The sequence below is a fragment of the Sturnus vulgaris genome, chromosome 6 (assembly GCF_052056855.1).
Source record: "Sturnus vulgaris isolate bStuVul1 chromosome 6, bStuVul1.hap1, whole genome shotgun sequence".
NCBI lineage: Eukaryota > Metazoa > Chordata > Aves > Passeriformes > Sturnidae > Sturnus > Sturnus vulgaris.
The window spans coordinates 47,148,786-47,165,768 of NC_142248.1; the positions used below are offsets into that span (position 1 = coordinate 47,148,786).

Consider the following 16,983-nt stretch of genomic DNA (forward strand, 5'->3'; position numbering starts at 1 on the left):
CAAAATGAAAGATGAGATGGAAGAGAAATATTTGGTTTTTTGCCTAAAAACAATGGTTTTAGAACTAGAACTGTTCTAGAACTCCAGAACTGTTGAGCTGGAGAATTTTCTCCTCATTTCACGTGGTGTGCAACTTCCACTGGGATCTCTCTGTAGCAGCAGAGGATAAATATAGAAAAGTATAAAAGAGATTTTCATCACTTGTTCAGTTTTAGGATTTTTTTTTTCTTCTGTTTTTCCCTGGATTTATTTTTTTTTTTTTAGGGGTAATTTGGGTTTTTTGAAGGCCTGATGCTGAAAAGAAAGGACCTGCCCTATTGCAGGGGTGGGCAAAAAAAAGTTTATTTTTGCCCTGTAAAATAGAAGTAAAAATAGATTAAAAAAAATGCTGGGGAATGGAGCTGAAGGAAGGGAGATTTAGGTTGGATTTATGGAAAGAATTCCTGGCAGGGCTGGAATTGCCAGATTTGCTGTGGCTGCCCCTGGATCCCTGGAATGTCCAAAGCCAGGTTGGACATTGGGTTTGGAGCAGCCTGGGACAGGGGTGGAGTTTTAAGCTCCCTCCCAATCCCATTGTGGGATTTTCTGATTCGAACTCAAAATCTGGGAATTCCAATCCCCTGCTGTTGGGACTTTGTGGAGTCAATAGTTCCAGGAATGCTGTTCCAGCCTTGCTGTTAGGAATGATTCTCCTTAGGAATATTGGCTTTGTGCTCCTGCAAGAAACGCTGGCTGTAAATGAAATGGATGCACACACAGCAATGGATATAAAAATATAATTCAATTATTTTCTATTACTTCGGTTCTGCCTTTCAAATAATGCCCCAAACTGGAGGAAATAATGTCCTTTCATTTCTATTCATCACAGCTGAGAGCCTTGTCAAGGACACGACTTGCTGCCTGTACTTTGATATTGCTATTAAATTATTGGGTTTCTTCTGCATTTCCAGTAATCCCTAAAGCCAATTGTGACATTTCCTCAATTCCATACATCCAGCCTAAATACCTCTATTTGTCTCACTGTAATTATGACACGTTGGCAGGGGATTTTTTTTTTTATTTTTTTTTTTCGGGCTGCTCCAAGAATGACAGATGGATTTTCCTCCCAGTGCAATTCCAGCCTCAGCTCCCCATCCCAGGCTAAAATTCCTTCAACATCTTCATCAGATCCTGCAATAAATCCCCAAATGGTTTGGGTGGGATGGGACCTTAAGGATTTCCCAATCCACTCCCTGGATCAGGATTTTCCAAACCCCATCCAGCCTGGAAGATTCCAAGGATGGAGCAGCCACAGCTTCTGTGGTCCATGTGCTTGGCCTTAATTAGTCTGGTCTAATTAAGAGTTTTAACTCAACGAGTGCTGGGTTTGTTCTAAGTCTTGCCCCACTCATTAATCAAGCCCAGGGTTTTTTTCCTGCAGGTTTGGGATTATCCCAGTGCACTCCCTGCAGGGCAGGGACACCTTCCCCTCTCCCAAACCCCATCCAGCCTGGAACATTCCAAGGATGGAGCAGCCACAGCTTCTCTGGTCCAAGTGCTCTGCAGCCTGGTTTAATTAAGAGTGTTAATGATGACTTAAAGGGTGCTGGGTTTGTGCTGAGTGTGAGCAAGCCTTGCCCCACTCATTAATCAAGCCCAGGATGTGTTTGCTGCTGGTTTAGCACCTCGTGAGGACTGGGCAATGTAGCAGCCATTAATTATTAATTTCCTAATCAATCTCCATCCATCTGCCTGACTTGCCTTTAACTCGAAGCCACAGGAACGGATGGAATTCCCACTGAAATTCCTGGGGGTGGCCGGAGCAGCAGGGGCTGGGTGTTGTGACCCCCGTGTGGAATTCCAAGGGCACTTTGTGAGCGGCTCCCTCGGCTTCCCAGGCAGCTCAGAAATGCCCGGGATGCTCTCGCACACGGAGAGCTCTGAATGGGAGCCCCTTTGCCGAGGCTGCAGCTGCAGCAGGAGCATCCCCTCGCATCAGTGGAGCTTTGTTCTGCCAGGGGAGGAGCTCCCAGGGGCTCTGCCGCTCTCTTTGTGCCCTGCCAAGCCGTGCCCCACTCCCAAATGTGGGGTTGGTGCTCGGAAATCGCGGCTCCCAAAAGGGCAGCGGGGATGCAGAGCCCTTAGGACACGATGTGGTGTTTGGGTAAAGTGCTCCAGGAGAGTTTTGGGGATGTTTCCTGTTGGAGTCGGTAAGTTAGGAGTGCAAGGATTGAATTAAAGTCTTTGAATGGAATAAGTGAATAGATAAAGTGAATAAGTAAGTAAATAAACTAAGTTTTAAGTGCTTTTAGTGAGTAAAAGGTCTTAGATGCCTGAGAAGTAGGACATGTTCTGGTAAAAGTTAAAAAACATTCTAGTGTTTCCTTAGAGGCTCCAAAAACCATTCCAGGGTTCCATGATTCCCTGGCTGTAACTCCCCCTTCCTTTCTCCTTTAGCAGAGAAATATCAAATTAAAGGCTCATTTGTGAATATTGGGGATATTGTGAATATTCCCTTTATCTGCTCCACTGAGTCCTGCCTGCTGAAAACCTCAACAACCTTCCTCAATTTCTTAATATTCTTCAGATTAAATCCAGCTTGCCGTGGCTGCAGAAATCCAGGGATTTCTGTCTGCTTTTTTTGGGGGGGATTGGAGCTGAGAGTGAAGCTTGTGGTGTAAATAAAGGGAAATGCTGTATCCAAACCCTCATTTCCATGTACTTGCTGTTTGGAGTGGCAGGATGAAAGGGATGTGTCCCAACCTTTTTATCCCACCCCACTTTGTTCCTGGGGGATGGCAGAGGGCTCCTTTCATCTGCAGGATTATGGAAATGGCCCCACCAGCTTGGCTTGACATCGGTGCTTTTATCTTTTGCTTCAAGTTTGGAAGGATTATCCGTGCTTCCCTTGTTCCCTGTCTGGAGATTTGATGGGAAGTGAGAGCAAAGAGCAGCTCCTTGCTGGAATTGCTCAGGAGAAATGATGAAACCCAGGAGAGAGGAAGGGAGAGGGAAATGGGTGCCAGCTGGGTGTTGGTGATGACCCCACAGGTTCTGGTTGTACCTGGTTCCTTGTTTTTGTCACCTTCTCCCCCCCCAAAAAACCCTCCTTAAACAGAAAACTTGGCACAATTCCCAGTTTCCCAGCTGGAATCCTAAACTGGGGATCCATGGAAGAAGAAGAGCTCAGAGGGTGTGAGCAGAGAGACCCTGGCACAGCTGGCACAGCTGGCACAGCTGGCTGGTGTGGGTCTGGGTTTTAGAGCCCAATTCCTTTGGTTTGAAATTTCCTGAACCAGGAATTCACGTTGGGAAGGATTTGAGGAGTCTGAAAATTGGGAGGAACGGGAAGAGAGAGAGAGAGAGAGTTTGGATTGGGAATCTCTGCTCTCCTGAGGAGTTTCCTCCTGGTGAGCAAGGGCTGGACTGAGGGAGTGGCTGGAGCTGTGCCAGGGGGGGATGGGATGGACAGCAGGGAAAAGTCCCAAAATTCCACAATTCCCAGGGAATTGTGACATTCCCGAGGCTGCCACAACTCCAGGAGGGTTTGGACACCAGGGATGCCCAGGGTGGGATTGTTGGGGGGTCTGTGCAGGGATTGGATGATCCTTGGGATCCCTTCCCAATATTCCCAATATTCAGGATATTCCTTGGGGGGAATCAATGATCCACTCAGAATATTCCATGAATATGAAATTCCCAGTTCTCCCAGTGCCAGGACAGGCACAAAAGGAAACTCTTCCCTTTTTTTTTTTTTTTTTTTTTCGTTCTCACTTCCAAATGCAGACAAAGCAAATTCGTCCTGGGTGAAGCCCAAATGAAGCAAACTCTGATTTTTATGGCTGATTCTTGTATTTGCCTCTAGTGCTTTGTTTGTGTTCCTTGAATATTGAAATAAGATTCCCATCTAAAGCAGAGCACCCGGGAATATGTCCCTGTAACAGCAAGGATGGGGATGTGATTTTGGAATGTAACATTTTTATTGCCTTTCCCTTTTTATTACCACTTTTGCTGCCATTCTTGGCCCAGAATGTCAATCCTTCACCTTTATTCCTGCTTTTTTTTTTCGGGGTTTTTTTTTTTTTTTTTGGGTGGAATTGCTGCTTTTCCTGGCCTAGCAATGGATATTTATACATTGGTTCATTATTAATGCAGCTTAAAGGATGCCTTGGAGCAAAGCCTGGATCCAGCAAGGGTGGATCCCTCACCACAGGGGACACAGAATGTCACAGCTCAGAGTGTGATTTTATATTTATATTTATATTTATATTTATATTTATATTTATATTTATATTTATATTTATATCTATATTTATATTTATATTTATATTTATAATTTATATTTATATCTATATTTATATCTATATTTATATCTATATTTATATCTATATTTATATCTATATTTATATCTATATTTATATCTATATCTATATCTATATCTATATTTATATCTATATCTATATTTAAACAATATTTATAACATTCATAGTATTGATAACATTTATAGTATTTCTATATTAATATTATTTATATTAATATTATTTATATTAATATTACTAATATTGTTATTAATATTATTAATATTTTATTTATAACTCGATTTTCCAATGAATTGCTGCTCTGTCCCTTATTATTGCCCATTTGCTCCTCTTCTATCACATGGAAATATTTTATGGAAAAGGAGAGACAAGAGACGAGAATTAAATTTAACCACTTCTTTCCCAGAGCAGCATCTCCCAATATACCTGGTCATAGGATTTTATGAGGATTTGATGAGGATTTTATGGGAATTTTATGGGAATTTTGTGGGAATTTTATGGAATTCTATGGGAATTAGGTGTGAGCTGCAGGTTGTCCATCCCAGAGAGGGAAAACTCCTCTGCCCGGGGCTGTTCAGTGTCTCCATGGGCAGTGATGATGTCCCAGGGGCCTCTCTGGATTCAAACTCCAGGGATTCATCCCAGCAGCCAAATTCCCAGGAGTTCAGAGGGGAAAAGGTGGATGAAGAGGGATGGATGAGGATGAGGATGAGGATGAGGATGAGGATGAGGATGAGGATGAGTGGCAGGATCTGACTTGAGGAGAACAGGCTTTCCATGCCAAGGAAGTTCTTTACCAATTCCTTTTTGCCTGCCTGTGCATGCCCAGAGCAGCTGTGGCTGGGAGAGCTGGGAATGTTCCCCTGGAGAGGAGAAGGATCCAGGGAGAGCTGAGGGCACCTAAAGGGGCTCCAGGAGAGCTGGAGAGGGACTGGGGACAGGGATGGAGGGACAGGACACAGGGAATGGCTTCAAACTGGAAAAGAGGAGATTTGTGTTGGATGTTGGGAATTGGGAATTCCTGGCTGGGCTGGAATTCCCAGATTTGCTGTGGCTGCCCCTGGATCCCTGGAATGTCCAAGGCCAGGTTGGACATTGGGACAGTGGGAGGTGTCCCTGGGATGGGATTTGAGGTCTCTTCCAACCCAAACCATTCCATGATTTTGTGATTCCATGGATATAACTCTCCCTGCTTTTCTTTATCTCTTTCTCCTTTCCTTACTGGAACAACCAGTCAGAGCTGGAACAAGAAACCAGAGAGGGCCAGGACACAGGGAATGGATTCCCAGTGCCAGAGGGCAGGGATGGATGGGATGTTGGGAATTCTTGGTTGGGATGGAATTCCCAGATTTACTGAGGCTGCCCCTGGATCCCTGGAATGTCCAAGGCCAGGTTGGACATTGGGACAGTGGGAGGTGTCCCTGCCATGGCAGGGCTGGCTCTGGATGCCATTTTAGATCCCTTCCAATCCCAACCATTCCCTGATTTTTTTTTTTTTTTGATCCCTGCTGTTTTTGCAGCCTCCCCTTCCATCAAGCTCCTCGTGGACGACCCCATCGTGGTGAACCCAGGAGAAGCCATCACCCTGGTGTGCGTGACCACCGGGGGGGAGCCGGCGCCCAGCCTCACCTGGGTCAGGTCTGGGGGGGTCCTGCCCCCCAGGACCGTCCTGAACGGGGGCACCCTGACCATCCCAGCCATCAGCTCCGAGGATTCCGGCTCCTACAGCTGCATCGCCAACAACAACGTGGGCAACCCCGCCAAGAAATCCACCAACATCATCGTCAGAGGTGAGTCCATGGAATTCCCATGGGATTTCTTCATGGAAAAAAGGGAATGGGATGGGCTCTAAGGTATCTTCCAACCCCGCCAAAAAATCACCAACATCATCGTCAGAGGTGAGTCCATGCAAAATCATGGAATTTCCTCCTGGAAAAGAGGGAACAGGATGGGCTCTAAGGTCCCTTCCAACAATATGGGCAACCCCGCCAAGAAATCCACCAACATCATTGTGAGAGATGAGTCCATGGAATTTCTATGGAATTTCCTCCTGGAAAGGAGGGAATGGGATGGGCTCTAAGGTCCCTTCCAACCCCACCAAGAAATCCACCAACATTATCATCAGGGGTGAGTCCTGCTGGAAAATCATGGAATTTCTTCCTGGAAAAGAGGGAATGGGATGGGCTCTAAGGTTCCTTCCAACAATGTCAGCAACCCTGCCAAGAAATCCACCAAATCATGGAATTTCCTCCTGGAAGGGAGGGAATGGGATGGGCTCTAAGGTCCCTTCCACCCCAAGCATTCCAGGATTCTCTGATTCCAGTGTGGTTCCTCCATCCAGTACGAGAGGAAAATGCTGGATAACGTCCTTGAAGGACACCTGCACATCAGATTGGGACACAGGGAAAGTCACAGAAACATTTTCCAGGGAAAGTGGTTCCCTTTCTTCAAGTTCCCTTGTTCTTCAAGCCAAGAGCATTGGCAGGGTTGGGAAGGGGGTGTCAGGCTGTGTGAAAATCATGGAACCATGGAATTGCTGAGGTTGGAAAATCCTCCATGACCATCGAATCCAATCATCCTCATCACTGCCAAGGCCACCCCATGTCCCCAAGTGCCACATCCACAGGGTTTTAAATCCCTACAGGAATGGGGGCTCCATCCCATTCCTGGACATCCTGTTCCATTTATTCCCTCCTGAGCAACTTCTCCCATTCCCAGATCCCTCCTTCTTTCCCACAGCACATTTTTAATTCTAATTAATTTTAATTTGACTCTGCCTGTGTGACTTTTGCCTTCTGGGCAGTGGAAACCTCATCCTTGGAGTTTATTTTTCCAAGGGGTGGGATTCCCTGTCAGCTGAAATAGAAAATAATGGCCGTGCTCAACAGCAGCACAAAAGCTCTTCCCGAACAAAAAGCACTCCAGGGAAATCCCTTTTAAGGCCAGGATTGTGTGGATTATCCCTTTAAAAACTGTGTGTGAACTCTGGGTGTGGCTGCTAAAAAAATATTAAGGAATAAAAGTAGGAGGAAGCTCAGATTGAGAAATTAATGAACTTTTGTTGCTTTTTAAATTAAATAAAAATCCTAGGATTTTGTTCTCTACACCTGCCTTCCTCCTGTTTTTCTGTCCTATATCCCAAAGGGGTTTTTTTAGGAATTTCTCTTTTTTTTTTAAGGGAGCAAAGGATAAAATGAAATAAAATTAAGGCTGGTTGGACTTCAGCACCTGTGGAATGTCCCCAGATCCCATCAATTGGAATGAGCTGCTGAGCACCAGAGCATGGGAAAGGCTCTGGAATTTTATCCCTGAGGTGGATTTGGGGTAATGTTGGTTTTTCATGGAATTGGCAAAAGGGGCTCTTTTTTCCTTTTCTTTTATTTTTTTTTTTTTCCTTTCTTTCTTTGTATTCGGGAAAAAACTCCCAGCAAGTTGGAGAATGGAATAAATTTAAGGATGGGGGTCTGGCACTTGTGGAATCATCTGGTGTTGGTTGCTTGGGAATTCTAATATCCTAAAATGTTGGATTTTCCATGAAAATGGCACAAGGAGATTTTCCACATCCTTCTTTTCCTCTCTGGGAAAAGCTCCCAGGAAGCAAAATGAAATAAATTTCAGGATGTGTGGAATAAATGGAATAAATTTCTGGCATGTATGGTCACTGCCTGAGGATGGCTGGGAATTCTAAAATCCTAAAATGTTGGTTTTTCCATGGAATTGGCAGAATGGGCTTTTTTTCCTTTTTTCCGTCCTATTTTTTTTTTCTTTGTATTCTGGGAAAAGCTCCCAGCAAGTTCGAGAATGGAATAAATTTAGGAATTTTGGGTTTGGCACATGTGGTGGCTGCCTGGAATCACTGGGGGCTAGTTTGGAAAGCTAAAATCCTAAAATCTTGGTTTTTCCATGAAACTGGAGAAGGAGGGGTTTTCTTTTCCATCCATTTTTTTTTTTTTTTCTCTGTATCCTGAGAAAAAGGGATGTGGGAGAATGGAATCAATTTTGGGATGTGGGTCCATGGTGGCCTTGGCAGTGCTGGGATCACACCTTGGCTCGATGATCTCTGAGGGCTTTTCCAGCTTTAAAAATTCTGATTTTCCATCTGATTTCCTGGCTGGAGAATTCCAAAGGCCTTGGTGAATATCCACAGACATCTCCTCCATGGAGAAATGCCCTCTGTGATAGGATTGCAAAAGGTTTTAACCAAGCAAACCTGATCTCCTCATCCCGAATGTTCCTACAGCCATAAATTCCCAGTGCTCCCTAAAAGTTTACAGCTCTGGGAATGAACGTGGGGCAAAGTGGAGCTTTGGAGTTGAATAAATCCATTTAATTTTATTTTCTGCCACAGGCTCAGGCCTGTCAGCTCTTCCCAGACCGGAGGCTCATGGATGAGTTCATAAAAGGCTCTCCTATAAAAACGGAGATGGTTTATTGATCCTCCTGCCCTTTCATTAGGACTTCTGGGAATTTTTGTGAGCAGGAATTGGATTTTGAAGGGAATTTGCTGCTCTGGAGGAGATCATGAGGAGCCTGTTGGGCACCACGTGTCTGGAAGGATTTATCAGGAGGGATTTTGGGAGGTGGGATTCACCTGATCCCTCTCCTTGTGGCCAGGTGGAAATTTTTTTTTTTTCCCCATTTTGTCCTGGGGGGTGCTGGGGACAGTGACTGGACATGAGCCCAGGTGTGGCCAGGTGGGAAAGAATCCAAAGGCACCGGGATTGGATCAGGGATTGTGTGGGAGCAGGAACAGGGATGGGATTGTCCTGATTGTCCCCTGTGCTGGAACTGCTGGAGCACCTCGAGAGCTGTGCCCAGTTCTGGATCCCTCAATTCTGGAAGGATCTGGAGGGGCTGGAGAGTGTCCAGGGAAAAGAATGGAGCTGGGAAAGGAATGGAGAATTCCTGAGGGAGCTGGGAAAGGGAATGGAGAATTCCTGAGGGAGCTGGGAAGGGAATGGAGAATTCCTGAGGGAGCTGGGAAAGGAATGGAGAATTCCTGAGGGAGCTGGGAAGGGAATGGAGAATTCCTGAGGGAGCTGGGAAGGGGCTCAGCCTGGAGAAAAGGAGGCTCAGGGGGGCCCTTGTGGCTCTGCACAACTCCCTGCCAGGAGGGGACAGCCGGGGGGATTTGGGATCTGCTCCCAGGGAACAGGGACAGGAGGAGAGGGAACGGCCTCAGGCTGGGCCAGGGCAGGCTCAGGGTGGAGAGCAGCAGGAATTTCCCCATGGAAAGGGTGGGCAGGGATTGGAAGTGCCCAGGGAGGTTTGGAGTGCCCATCCCTGGAGGTGTCCCAGCAATTCCTGGGGGTGGCACTCAGAGCTCTGGGATGGGCACAGGGTGGGAATTGGGCACAGGTTGGATTTGGTGACCTTGGAGCTCTTTTCCATCCTCACTGATCCCAGGATTCCATGGATAAAGTTTATTCTCACTCTTGATTGGCAGAAGTTATTAATTACTAAAGCTGATAATTGTTTTGGCAGGGTTTGTGCTGTACTTTAACATTTTTATAGATCCTGGCTGATAACACATGACAAGCTCTGGGTACTTTAACCAACATTTTCTTTTTGGCAGAGATAAAGTTGATTTTTTCCAAGTTTTTTCTCCTCTTGGAGGAGGAGGACCCCAAGAGGAGAAGGATGAGTTCACAGTGATTCCTTCTGATGTTTTGCTGCCCCTGAAATGTGTTTTAAGACATTTTTCCTGCTGCATCAAGCAACTGAGACTGGGATTTTTAGGAGTCTGCCCAATCTGATAAATAATTATGGGAATTTTTATAGGATCCCGATGTTGTTTGGAGTTATTTAAGAGTGGGAGAAAAAGTGTGGCAGGGAAATGCATCCCATATTGGAAGAATCCAGGCTCTAAGGAAATCCTGAGCTCCAACAAAGCTTCTGAGTCACCCCAAAAGCAGGAATTGGGATAATCCAGTGTGGAAATCTTGGGAATGAGGGAGTTTCATGTGCAAAGAAATGAGGGAAGATTTCCAATGGATCACTTTGGGGCAGGAAAACTTTTTTTTTTTTTTTTTTTTTTTTTTTTTTTTCCCTCGGGACAGCTTTGGCACAAGAATTAAACTTTGTAAAGGATCTGGAAAACATCCAGCTGCAACATTCCAAAGATTTAAAATTTGTTTGGCAAGGGCAGAGCCCACTGGGGGTTGTGGCAGCTTTTCTGAAGGGTTTTATTTATATCCCAATCCTTGTCTGGCTTGTGACAAGACTCCTGAATTCCCATTTTCTTGTGGGATGGGACAACCCCAATCCACTGCTCTGGCCACACATCCATGTCTGGGCAAAATGGGATTTGGGAACTTAGGAAATATTTTGAGTTTTTCCCCTTTTTCTTCTGCTTGGCGTTTTAAAAGTGACAAAATTCCAGCTGCTAAGTTGTCTCTGATTCTTCTTGGTCAAATTCCTGCAATTTTTGGAATTTCAGCCTCTTGTGAATCTGTTGGGATCTCATCCAGGATCCATCATTAAAATCAGGGAGGAAGCATCTTCCCATCAGGAGAAATGGAAGGACACAGCAATTTCTGTCTCCAAACCCAGTGACACCACTGGGACAGCTCCTGGTTTTTCCTGGGAGCTGAGGGTGGGAAATTGTGAAATTTCCATTCCTGGACATCTTCAGTCTTTGGAAAACCTGATGTGAGCTGGAGATTGGAGAAGGAACCTCCTGAGTTCAATCCCACCTGGATATTTCTGGGAATTATGGAATGGTTTGAGATCTCAGAGATCATCTCTTCCCCACCCCCCTCCATCTTTTCCCAGCTCTTTCCGTGGAATTTTTCCCTCTAAAAGCCTCTAAAGGAGGAACCACGCTGAGTTTCTCCCCCTTTGATCTCGCCTTCATCTCTTTTAACGGATCAGATCTGGAGCAAGTTGTAAACTGAAATTTTCATCATTCAAAGGAAATCCAAACCTCCCCCTCTTTCCAAAGAGCAGCTCCGAAGGAGCCCCGAGCTAATTAAGCCGAGCACACGGAAAAAAACAGGAATGAAAAATCCTTTCCTTTGCAAAATTAGCAGCGGTTTCTAAAAGCAGAGACAAAACCTGAAGGCTCTCCGTGGGATTTGCATTTAAATTGCAACTGGGAATGCATCTGGCCTTGGAAGTGCCAAATAATTACTCGATATTAAAAAGTTTGGAGATGCTTTAGGAGAAAATGTTTGACATCTTAATTGTCCGGAGAGCTGCTGGAAGTTGAGGATTTCAGGAATTTCCATCTCAAAATGTGTTGACAGGAGCAGGAGGAGCTGGTGCTGAAATGTTGGGAGCACGAGGGAATTTTTTTTTTTTTAGCAGGAATTTGCTTCAGGCTGTGTTGGTTTGCAAAGGGAACTCCCAGGGAGAATCATTTTCTCAATTATCTCCAAATCTTTTCCTCATGGATTGGGAAGTGCTGGGAGAGGCTGCCCAGGGCTGGGATTTGGGCACAATCCCTGGAATTGGGGGGATGAGGACAAGGTTTAGTGGTGACCACAGGGGTGGCACCGATTGATGGTTGGACTTGGTGATCTCAGAGGACTTTCCCAACCTGAGCAATTCCATGATCCCAAATGCCCAATTTAAGGAATTTGAATTTTGAGAGCGGTGCAAGTTGGAGTGTGGTCCTTAAAAATTCAGACTATTTATTTCATTAATTTGTTTTTTAATGGATTATGAATTATTTGAGATTTCCTTTTGACCCAGACTGGTCCCTATGACTGGAATTACATCCAGGTCTGGGTGTTTAAGGACAAGGAAGTTGGGGATGTGTTGGAGGAGGCCACGGAGCTGCTCTGGGGCTGGAGCTTTTCCAAGAGCTGGGAATGTTCCCCTGGAGAGGAGAAGGATCCAGGGAGAGCTGAGGGCACCTAAAGGGGCTCCAGGAGAGCTGGAGAGGGACTGGGGACAAGGGATGGAGGGACAGGACACAGGGAATGGCTTCAAAGTGGAAAAGGGGAGATTTGGGTGGGATGTTGGGAATTGGGAATTCCTGGCTGGGCTGGAATTCCCAGATTTGCTGTGGCTGCCCCTGGATCCCTGGCAGTGCCCAAGGCCAGGTTGGACATGGGGACAGTGGGAGGTGTCCCTGCCATCCAGGGGTGGCTCTGGGGGGGATTTATGGACTCATCCAACCCAAACCAGTCTGGAATTCTGTGCTACACTTTGATTATGCAGAGTTGATATCCACAAACTCTGTTATTTGGGGTGTGGTTTTGCTCTTCTATTCATAATTAAGTTTTACAATTAAGCCAGAAATCTGTGATTTCCTCTCTGTTATTTTCCTCTCCAATATTTTCCTGGTCCGCGACAGCAAATGTGAATTTTTGGCAACAGCAAATCTGAGTTTTTCCCATTTTTTTTATCCACAGAACAATGTCAAAATGTATTTTCATGCAAAGAATGAAGTTTTATGGCCACACTGGGATAATCACCAGTGGAAAAAATCTTTTATACAGTTGTTAAATTGTTTGGATAATGGAGTTTAAGGGAATCCTGGAGAATGTTGAAGACAGACCCAACTTTGTTGCCCACAGCCAGAATAAAGAAAAATTTGGTGCCTCTTCAGAGTTTGGGATAAAAACTTGGATTTTCCTTCCGTTGATTTGATAGCAGTGGACCAGTTGCTGCCAAGACAGCAGGGAAGGAATTCCATGGTTTTTATTCAGTGGAAAGAGGATTTTGGGCTGAAAATTGATCAATTTGGGCTGGAATTCCAGATAAAATTAAATATGGACTGCAGGGCTCTTCCCATGTGGGTACTGGAGCAGATTTTGTTGTTTCATCCATTTTATCCCATCATTCCAGGATGGTTTGGCCAGGCTGGATGAGGCTTGGAGCATCCTGGGATAGTGGAAAATGTTCCTGTTCATGGGTTGGGATTGGACAATCCTTAAGGTCCATCCTGGAATTCTGGGATCTTTGGCCATTTCCTTGCTGGGTCTCTGTAGTCCATTGTCCCTAAAAATTAAGTGGAGAATCTTTCCCAGGCCCACAAACTCTTTTTCCCACATGTGAGAAGGAAAATAAAGGGATCAGGCACACCTGGACACCAGGAAAGATTTCCTGGCTCCTCTGACCCAGGAGATGAATTCCCAGAGATTTTGGAGGATCCTGGAAGTGAGTCAGGGCTGATGAAAATATTGGAATATGGGAAATTCCCCGTGCTGGGTGCTCAGGAGCAAGGGCCAGGCTGGATTCTGAGCTCCCAAAATTCCAACATCTGCTCCGAGACCCCACAACGCTGGGGTCAGGTTCTCCCCTTTGTTCCCTGTGAACAAATCAGAGCAAAATCTCTGACACAAAGTGAAGGGGAACAACCAGAATGACTCCAAAGCTCCTCTGGGGAGGGCACAGAGGAGCCTCCTCGGGCTGCTCAGTGAAGGTTAAAAGCAGAAATTGGGAGTTTTGCTGCTCCACAGCTCTGTTGTCACAGGTTAAACACGGACAGAACATCAGCAAGCACAAATCCAAACATTCCACTTGGGAAGCAGCCAGGGGTCCATAATTCTGAAAATGGTGCAGAAAATGGAGCAGAAATTGGTGGTTTTAGTGATGGAATTCGAGCTGCTGGAAATTGGTGAGGCAGGAACATTCTGAGGCATTAAAGGGAAATTTGGGGTTGATCAGGGAGGGGGTGGGGAAAAAAAACAACTGAACCTGATGAATGCAAATCGGCCTTGCTTGAGATCCTGAACTGCTTTTTATTACTTTGAAAATATAATTAATGAGGGAGGGCAGGGACTGTTTGTGAGGAGTTTGAGGACAAAAGTTGTTTCATCTCGGGTTGTTTGATCACATCCTCGTTCTTTGGGGCCTCCTTGGAGCGAGGCTGGCACTTTGCTGAGTCTCACAGAACTGTTACAGATTTATTTGCACATTTGCTGCTCCTTTGGAGCTCTGTGTGCTGGTGACATTCCCAAAAAATCTGCTGGGAAGGGTCTGCAGCAGCAGCACCCACATTGTGCTGGTTAATCAGAGAATCCTGGAATGGTTTGGAAGTGACTTAAAGATGATTTCATTCCATTGATCCCATGGCAGGGACACCTCCCACTGTCCCAATGTCCAACCTGGCCTTGGGCACTGCCAGGGATCCAGGGGCAGCCACAGCAAATCTGGGAATTCCAGCCCAGCCAGGAATTCCCAATTCCCAAAATCCCACCCAAATCTCCCCTTTCCCAGTTTGAAGCCATTCCCTGTGTCCTGTCCCTCCATCCCTTGTCCCCAGTCCCTCTCCAGTTCTCCTGGAGCCCCTTTAGGTGCCCTCAGCTCTCCCTGGATCCTTCTCCTCTCCAGGGGAACATTCCCAGCTCTCCCAGCCTGGATCCAGAGCAGCTCCAGCCCTGGAGCAGCTCCATGACCAAAAATGATCCATCAGGGAACTGCCTCAGGTTTCTGGTGCTTGATCAAAGCAACTCAGCCCCTGATTGAGGGTCAGGGAATGCCAGAGTGGTTTGGGATTAAATCCCATCCCATTCCAGCCCTGCCATGGCAGGGACACCTCCCACTGTCCCAATGTCCAACCTGGCCTTGGGCACTGCCAGGGATCCAGGGGCAGCCACAGCAAATCTGGCAATTCCAGCCCAGCCAGGAATCCCCAATTCCCAAGATCCCTTCAAATCCTTCAGTTCATAACCATTCCCCTTTGTCTCTGCTGTGTAAAATCCTCTCAACCTTTGATTTCTCTTTTATTTCTCTGTCTCACCCCATGGAAATTTCTCAGCAATGCCTCAAATGTGGCTGATGACACAGAGACCAAACCCATGGCATGGCTCCATTTTTGTGGCATTTTGGAATTTCCACCTGGATAGGGAGCTCCAGGAATTTACAGATGAGGAAAATCCAAGCCACTGTTTTATGGGATTAGTGGATGGAGGAAATGATACAAAAACCCCCTTTTCCTTTACCTGGTGGGTTTGGATCAAGCTCAGCTCAGGTGTTCCCAACGTGGTGGAAATCAGGAAGGTGTGAAGGGATTTTGGAGCCCTCATCCAGAGTCATGGAATGGTTTGGGTTGGAAGAACCTTAAAGACCATCCAGTTCCAGCCCCTTCTGCTTGCAAGAAACAGCTTTGACCCAAATTTTGAGGTTCTGCCATCTTCTCCTTGCCTTGGAGTTGTTGTTTTTCCACAAAGGAAAGTTACCCTGACTTCCCTGCCAGGCTTTGTTCAGTTCTAGGCAGGAGAAACTGCTGAAAATTCAGAAATAAAAATAGTTTATTGAGGTTATGAGCAACTAATTTGGGCTGAAACGTCGCTCTGGTCGTGCCCATCCACGTTTTTTTTTGGTTTTTCCCTTGCCTGAAAAAGATCTGCATAAAATATTGAGGGGTTTTTTTTGTGTGTGTGTGTAAGCATTGTTTGTGCTGTTATTTCCACACACACAAGAAAAATAAAATAAAATAAAGCTCAGCTCGTGCCTCAGAGTTTAATTCTGTGGCAGTTTCCAACTGGTTCATCCTCGTGATTCCAGCTGGGTCTTGCTGATTCCTGGGAATTTGCTGAGGCTTTCCCAAGGGAAGGAGAGCTGCTCACTAAAGAGAAGTGCAAAAAAAAAAAAAAAAAAAATTAAAAAAAAAAATCCCATCTTGATTAAAGCCATGGAGCATCCTTAAACCAACAGAAGCCAATGAATAATGTAAATAAATTAAATAATAAATGAGTAAATCAAATCAAGCAGCTGGATGCTTTAAGATGTGGTTAGGACTAAGGAACAGCAGCCAAAATGATGTTTTTCCTAGAAAAATACCAAATTTTCCATTCTCTCCTAAAAAAAAAAAAAGTTGCCTCCCTCAATGGAAGAAACTTCTCCTACCCTGTGGGACTGAGGGTAAATAGCTCAAATTTAGGCTTTTTTTTCCCCCCCTCTACTTTGAAAAGACAACTTAATAAAGAAATAAATTTTAATTATTTTCCAAGTTTTTGGAAGAGTTAATTCTTTTCCAGGTGGTGGCAGTGCTCCTTCAGCACGGGAATTGCAAGTCCCAAAGAGTTGTGTTGTTCAAGGAGCAACTGAATTCCCAAAATTGAGTCTGAATTCCCAAAATTGAGTCTGAATTCCCAAAATTGAGTCAGAATTAACAAAATTTAGTCAGAATTTTAAAAATTGAGTCTGAATTGATGACACTGAGTCTGAATTAGCAAAACTGAGTTGGAATTAACGAAATTGAGTCTGAATTTTAAAAATTCAGTTGGAATTACCAAAATTGAGTCGGAATTAATGAAACTGAGTCTGAATTTAAAAAATTGAGTCAGAATTAACAAAACTGAGTCTGAATTTTAGAAATTGAGTCTGAATTTACAAAATTGAGTTGGAATTAACAAAACTGCGTCAGAATTAATGAAACTGAGTCAGAATTGCCAAAATTGAGTCTGAATTTTAAAAATTCAGTCGGAATTGCCAAAATTGAGTCAGAATTAATGAAACTGAGTCTGAATTTAAAAATTTGAGTTGGAATTAACAAAATTGAGTCTGAATAATAAAAAAAAAGAGTTGGAATTTTAAAAATTGAGTCTGAATTACCAAAATTGAGTCAGAGTTACCAAAATTGAGTCTGAATTTTAGAAATTGAGTCTGAATTTACAAAATTGAGTCTGAATTTTAAAAATTGAGTCAGAATAAACAAAATTGGGTCTGAATTAACAAAATTGGGTCTGAATTCACATTTTCACCTCTAGTGGATGGAGCAGAGTGAGAT

General features: G+C 44.8%; 1 protein-coding gene across 1 annotated transcript in view; it reads left to right on the top strand.

The window, feature by feature from the left end:
* MDGA2 (MAM domain containing glycosylphosphatidylinositol anchor 2) overlaps positions 1–16,983 on the top strand; it is a 191,026-nt gene that overhangs the window by 90,695 nt on the left and 83,348 nt on the right. Inside the window, exon 6 of the mRNA XM_088166465.1 lies at positions 5,819–6,088. Coding sequence (XP_088022591.1) covers positions 5,819–6,088 — 270 coding nt within the window. The remainder of the gene's footprint in view (positions 1–5,818; positions 6,089–16,983) is intronic.